Below are 7,500 nucleotides of genomic sequence, written 5' to 3' on the forward strand. Positions count from 1 at the left end.
GTCTGCAAATATGGAATTTAATAAAAAAAAACTGGTGGACTGGCGACGAGTTTCAGGCTTTATTAAGGGTATTTGTGGAAGAGGAAACTTTCTGCGCGTTCGTCCCAGCCATCTCACGGTCAATGTCTGCAAAAGCTGATAACATAACGTTATATCTAACGTTAGCATTACGAGCTTACTGAACACGCTTTATCAGTGCTCGTCTCTTTTCTGCCACAGCTTTTATTATTAAGTCATTATGTTTACACATTGTCATCTATTGCAAGGCACTCCAAACCATGTTACAAATTTACTATAACAGGATTGAAATAGCGCTTTGAGGTTAGTAACAAACAACTATTTACAAGACTGTCACTATTTATGATTGATAGACGGGGTTCAGGCTTTTTTTAAGCGTATTTGCGAAAGAGGACATTTTTGCGCGTTCGTCCCAGGCATCTCACAATAACTGATAACATACGTTGTCTAATTTTATACGCATACGAGCTTTCTGAACACGCTTTAGTATCAGTGCTCGTCAGTGATGCGCGGGTTGATCCGAAATGAGCGGGTGCCTGCGGTCACCCGCGGTTACCCGCGGTCACGAGTCATCCAAAAATATTTTTAATGATATTCGGGTCGCGGTCGGTCGGGTCGTTTGAAATAAAGATGCCAATTAAACCTTTGTAATTTATATAGTAGTATAGAGAGCATAAGCGGAGTGGAGCGGTGAGAATCTTCGCTCATCGCTCACGGAACTGTCCACCCCTCCGCTCCCCCGCTCCCCCGCTCATCAGGCCGCTCCGCTCATTATCGCTCGATCAGCGCTCAACGCAGTTTGCTCCGCGCTCCACTCAAATCGCCCCCCGCTCGCTCCAAAAAGGGGAAAAAAAATCTACATGTAGCCTATATCACTGTAGCTTAGACCACAGCCTTACCTCCTAAAGAACTAATGAGCAACAACAACATTTTTCAAATAGAAATGTTTTATTTCAAATGACAAATTAGGCCTATGTAAGAAGGAATATAGCCTACACAAAGTCCTGTAAAATTAAACGAATAAATGGGCCTAATAATATGAATAACAATTATATAAACAAAAATATAGCCTACATAAAAATTTTAAAAGTAAATTTACTATTATGCCAGAATTTTGATAAGTTAACTTTTATAAGCAACGCAACGCGCACGATTAAAATTCACACAAACTGCTGTAAAATAAAACGAATAAATGGGCCTAATAATATAAATAAAATTTATATAAACAAAAATATAAAATAAATATACATAAACGTTTTAAAAGTAGGCCTAGGCTAAATTAACTATTAGGACAACATTCTTATAACTGAACTTGTGCGCAGCGCGCAGGATTAAAATTTAAATGGGCTTGTATCAATTGTTTGCATTTTACCCTGTATTTAATTTAGGCTACACTTTAAGTTACCGTATTCAATTTGCTAACCTTTTGCTTTCTTCCCAGCGTGTTCACATATCACACTGCATGTTTTCGAGAGATGTGTCTTTTTAGATTCCAAAATTAATCTTTAGGCCTACTGACTGAAACGATGTCGTTTTCTTCTACCACATAATAGTTAGTTTTACACCTGTATGACTTCTTATTTTCCTTTTTGAAGTAGCCTACTTTTTGAACTCCATTATTGAGCCGAGTTTTGACTGAAAATAGAATCCATCTTGCAGTCATCAACAGTAGACTGAGTCAGGCTTGACTGAGCATGCTTCAGAATCGTTGTGTGCGCGGAGCGAAATTGGAGCGGGAAATAGGGCGACGCTCCATCCTTTTAAAAATGCCGCTCTGCGCTCTGTCCAAGATCCGCCCGCTCGCTCCCGCTCCACTCCGCTCACATGCAATTTTCTATGAAATACATAGGCCTACACTTTATTGGCTGAATAACTGGCACGAAGATGACGCACGAGCTCAGTCTGCAGGTAGAGATGGAGGCGGCAAGAGAAAAGGTGAAGACTGGGGAGTGGAAGCTCCGCAAATACACAAACAGAAAGAGCAAAGTTGCCGAAATAATGAAAGATAATGACCAAAGTGCTGGCTTTGTCATGTGTATTTCTTGCTATGCATTTACTAGCCTACTTTTAAAAAATGCGGGTCAGGAAGCGGGTCGGGTACAATATTTTCTTTCTTTTTTTTTGCGGTCCGAGTTGCGGGCGGGTTAGTTGAAAACGTCGGTCGGGTCCGGGTTGTTTATACATTGACCCGCGCATCACTGGTGCTCGTCTATTTTGTTTTGTTAATTACCTCGTTAGTAAACCAATACATAACTGCAGCACAGTTTGAATCTCCTCCATACTTATTATAAATGTAGCGCAACCCTTTTACAGTCTATGGGCGCAACTGATTACTGTCCGTCGCAGACTGGTTTACCTTCCCGGTACTTTAGACCGCGGTGTAAACGCAGAAAGCAACCGGTCTGGGGCGAAAAAAGTTCCTGGGAAAAAAGTTCCTGGTACAAATTGTTCCGGGTAATTTCGGTGGAAACGAGGCTTAAGTCGTTTTGGATAAAAGCGTCTGCCAAATGATAAAATGTAAATGTAATGTGACACACATCCCAGAATGCCTCAGCTGGTACACAGCAAGTTGTGTTTTTAACTCTTATTATTTTACATTTTAGATTTTTTTTTTAAGTATTGCAATATATCGTTTCGCGACACGTGTTGAATTGCGAGGCCCTTGCCGAGACCCAGCCCTGATCAAACTCTACGGGTTAAGAGTGTGATGTCATTAAAGGTCATGTGCATGTAAAGGCAGGCGTCCCAAACCTTTGGCAATATAGTGCATTTCATGTTTGAAGAATAAAGAGTTCCTGAAGCTCAGAGAGTAGATCGCAGCTCTAGGGTTCATGAATGCATGAACTGGTCAAATGTGTTTCTAAGGCTTTGGATGAAAACATCAGTGTGTGTGTGTGTGTGTGTGTGTGTGTAGCACCGTCTCCTCCATCCTGGGTGCCTGGCTGGATCAGTACTCGGAGGACTTCTGGAAGCCGCCGGATTACTCCTGTCTGAGGCGTCTGATCCACTACCTGCAGCTCAACTTCCCGGGATCCGACCTGGAGCGCCGGGCCTGTAATCTCCTGAGCCAGTTCCACCGCAGACTCACACAGGAGTCACACCAGGAGGGTTCGTCACCAACTCTCACGCATCCATCCTCTCTCAGCTGATCTAGAGTAGACGTGTGTATGTGCAGTGATATAGACGTGTGTGTGTTCAGTGATATAGACGTGTGTGTGTTCAGTGATATAGACGTGTGTGTGTGCAGTGATATAGACGTGTGTATGTGCAGTGATATAGACGTGTGTGTGTGTGCAGTGATATAGACGTGTGTGTGTGCAGTGATATAGACGTGTGTGTGTGCAGTGATATAGACGTGTGTATGTGCAGTGATATAGACGTGTGTATGTGCAGTGATATAGACGTGTGTGTGTGTGCAGTGATATAGACGTGTGTGTGTGCAGTGATATAGACGTGTGTGTGTGCAGTGATATAGACGTGTGTATGTGCAGTGATATAGACGTGTGTGTGTTCAGTGATATAGACGTGTGTATGTGCAGTGATATAGACGTGTGTATGTGCAGTGATATAGACGTGTGTATGTGCAGTGATATAGACGTGTGTATGTTCAGTGATATAGACGTGTGTATGTTCAGTGATATAGACGTGTGTATGTTCAGTGATATAGACGTGTGTATGTTCAGTGATATAGACGTGTGTATGTGCAGTGATATAGACGTGTGTATGTGCAGTGATATAGACGTGTGTATGTTCAGTGATATAGACGTGTGTGGGTCAGTGACGTGCCGCACTGATTTGCACTTCCAGGAGCAATAAATATTATATATTTATATAAAATAGGTTTAAAATTATATATATGCTTTAATCTCACATCATTTGTCCTCCTCACTGTTCATAATTGTGTGAAAAATTCAAAAATAGGTAACTTTTAGACTATTAATGTGGTCAAATGTCATACGGTCAAACGGAATTCACTTAAAGTTATTTAAGACAATTGCATTTAAAATGATTAAAAATGTTTAAAAATCATCAAATTTTTCATTTGGCATATTTATTCAAGTCTTAAGATAAGCATATTAAAGTGTCAGTGAGATAGACCTTAAAGAAATGTCATTAGTATCTAAAACAAATTGTTCCGCAAAGACACATTTTCCCTATGTCATACGGTAAAACAAAGTTTGGAAGCCATTTTGGAACTGAATATTAATGACTTAAGTCATGTGACATGTGATGACATCACTCAGAGGACCCCTGAAGACCAGCCAAGTTTAAAGTAACTTTAAGATTTTGCTCCTAAATTTCAGGTAATTTCACCTTTTCCAAGTGTGTTACCATGTGTCACAGATTTGGGTGTCATATGGTCAAACGTCAAAAAAGGGTTTAATACATTTAAAATTTGAAAAAATATTGATTTACAGGTGAAATATAAAGTTTAAAAGTCAAGGTCAAGGGTAAAGGTGGAAGGAGGTGGCCAAGCAACTGCCTGTTATAATGGACAAAGCATGGAACTGTCATAAGGGCAAACAAAAAATGTCATACGGACAAACGATTTTACCATATGACATGTTGTTATACCATATGACACAGAGCATTTAACTGAATTATTTAGTTATTTCTTAATTGTTTTATCACATATATAGTTTGTACAACTACTATGAATTAATATTAACATATATAATATATTTCTGCCTATTTCAAGCATTTTTACAGATGCCTCTTACAGATTAATTACAGATGCCTCTTTCTAGTAAGGAGAGGGGTGCACGTTTCCGTGCAAAGCTAAGGGCAGATCCTGCAGCTAGAGAGGAGAACCTAGCTAAGAGGAGGGAAAGGTATAACTGTGAGAGTATATGATGTCTGAGCTCTGAAACCTTGGAGAGAGACCGATTGGTACCGTTCAGGTGTAAGCCTGGGGACTTCCTCGAGTGTGAAGGTGGTGTCTACGGACGCCTCCACCTCGGGATGGGGAGCGCTGCTCAAGGGCAGACCGTTCTTCGGCCAGTGGTCAGAACGGGAAAAGCTTCTACACATAAACTGCTTGGAAATTATGGCAGTCGACAACGTGCTTAGGCGTTTTTGTCCTCTGATAAAAGGACACCATGTTTTGGTCTGTTCGGACAACATGTCAGTGGTAGCCTATATAAATTGCCAAGGAGGTATCAGGTCCCGAAACCTCTACAGGTTGATGGAGTGCCTCTTGGTCTGGGCTCAGCACAATCTGCGCTCGCTGAGAGCAGCGCACGTGCCAGGCCACCTGAATGTGGGACCAGACAGACTGTCCAGGGACAATGTTCCGACAGGGGAATGGTCTCTACACCCACAGACAGTCCAACTGCTGTGGAAGACATTCGGCAGAGCGAAGGTAGACCTGTTTGCGTCTCAGGAAAACGCTCACTGTCTGGAGTTTTTGCTCACTGTCACACGCTCACTGTCTGGCCCACATCTGGCCCCGCTGCCCGCTCTATGCTTTTCCCCCGTCACGCTCCTACCTCAGGTATTAGAGCGAATCAGGGAAAACGAATGCTCAGTGCTACTCGTGGCCCCGTTCTGGACGAACCAAGCTTGGTTCCCGGTTCTGATGCAACTGACGAGCACTGCCCCATGGCCGATACCAGTGAGGAGGGATCTCCTCTCTCAGGCCAAGGGCTCGATCTGGCATCCTCGCCCTGAGCTTTGGTCCCTACATGCGTGGGCCATCAACGGGTACCCGCTAACCTCCCGGTGGGAGTGCTAAAGACGATCACGCAGGCTAGAGCCCCGTCTACTAGACGGCTCTATTCCTCTAAATGGTCTGTGTTCTCTAGCTGGTGCACAGCTCGTGGCTTTTCATCCTCAGACTGTGGGGTGACGGAGGTTCTTTCCTTCCTGCAAGAGCTACTGGATAAGGGCAGAACCCCATCCACGCTCAAGGTTTACGTGGCGGCCATAGCAGCGTTTTCTAAACCGACGCTTGGCCAGTCACTTGGAAGAAACAATCTGGTCATTCGCTTCCTTAGAGGAGCTAAGAGGCTGAATCCTCCAGACCTCCCTCAGTTCTCATGTGGGACCTTTCTACGGTTTTGGAAGCCATGAAAGATGCCCCATTCGAGCCAATCCAATCAATAGATTTCAAACACTTGTCTTTCACTTGACTCTCAGTGAGCGCAACGTGTATGGAATTTGGGCCAAATGACTCGAGGGTCATACTCAAACCAAGGCACGGGTACGTTCCTAAATCCCTCAACACACCGTTTAGGGCTCAGATGATTTCCCTGTCGGCCCTGCCGGCCTCTAATGAGGAGAAGGACGCAAGCTTTCTTTGCCCGGTCAGGGCATTAAGGGCTTATGTGTCTCGCTCGACTGTTTTCAGACAGACAGAGCAGCTCTTTGTTTCGTTCAACGGACGTTCTAAGGGACTAGCTGCCTCGAAACAGTCTATCCAGGTGGATAGTTGACGCTATAGCGCTGGCTTACGCCTCTAAGGGCCTGCAGTGCCCGTTAGGTGTCAGAGCGCACTCCACAAGAGGCATGGCCTCGTCGTGGGCGTGGTCTAGTGGGATTGCCTTGCAAGATATCTGTATGGCGGCAGGCTGGGCCTCCCCGTCTACATTTATAAGGTTTTATAACCTAGAGGTTCCCGCCTTGTAGGCTAAGCTGCTTTCGATCTAAAAATCAGTACTGTCTGCCCGAGGCTATCAACTCAGAATACTGAAACTGCTCGAGCGCAGCTCGCTGATCAATTAAATGACTTTTTGGGCAGTGTGTAAGACGCATAATATTCATCAGACCAGGCAGAGTTTTTCGCCCTGACTGTGTGAAACACTAGTGATATAATTTGCTCCTTATAGGACGCTACTTATTACAGGAATGATGCTGTTCCAGTCCCTCTTTCCTGGACTCTCTGCGAGTCCCTGATGATCATGCACTATATGATCCCTGGGCACTTGCCCTTGGGACTTTGGTGTTGGATCTCAGCACGCACAGCGTTTTACACTGTGTTCCCCTAGCGCAAGATATTACGCAGTACGAGACCTCTCATAAGAGAACGTACTCGGTTACTAACGTAACCTCGGTTCTCTCTAGAAGAGGGAACGAGTACTGCGTATCTTTGCCGTGCATGCAACACGCTCTGGTTCGCTTAGGCGATGAAAAAACAGATTCTACAGCCTGTCGAGCTATATTTATAGGCCCAAGCACGCCCGTTTCGGCGGGATGTGACGCAGTGGGCGTGAAGCGCCCTCATTGGATCTGACGTCACGAGGGGCCTCTCTCGATAGGCTGCTGCAGTTGCGACAGGGCAGCCAATGGGCGCGCGAGCCGTCTCGCCTATGTCTGCATGCTGCCGCAACGCGTTTTACATCAATTCAAAATTAAGGATAGTTTTTGGCTTCAATATCTCGCGGAAAAGAGGTTTTCCCACATTCTCACAATGTTACTGTTATTTGTTATACGTTTTTCGTAAAAAAGTGATGAATCTTTTGATATGAGCTAAAAGAAATGTTC

The 7,500-nt window shown here is 44.2% G+C and overlaps 1 protein-coding gene across 1 annotated transcript in view; it reads left to right on the forward strand.

The window, feature by feature from the left end:
* Nucleotides 1–7,500, forward strand: part of LOC309476928 (ral guanine nucleotide dissociation stimulator) — a 29,362-nt gene that overhangs the window by 5,016 nt on the left and 16,846 nt on the right. Inside the window, 1 exon segment of the mRNA XM_082140077.1 lies at nt 2,933–3,126. Coding sequence (XP_081996203.1) covers nt 2,933–3,126 — 194 coding nt within the window.

The sequence above is a fragment of the Leuciscus leuciscus genome (genome assembly GCF_965113295.1).
Source record: "Leuciscus leuciscus genome assembly, chromosome: 16".
NCBI lineage: Eukaryota > Metazoa > Chordata > Actinopteri > Cypriniformes > Leuciscidae > Leuciscus > Leuciscus leuciscus.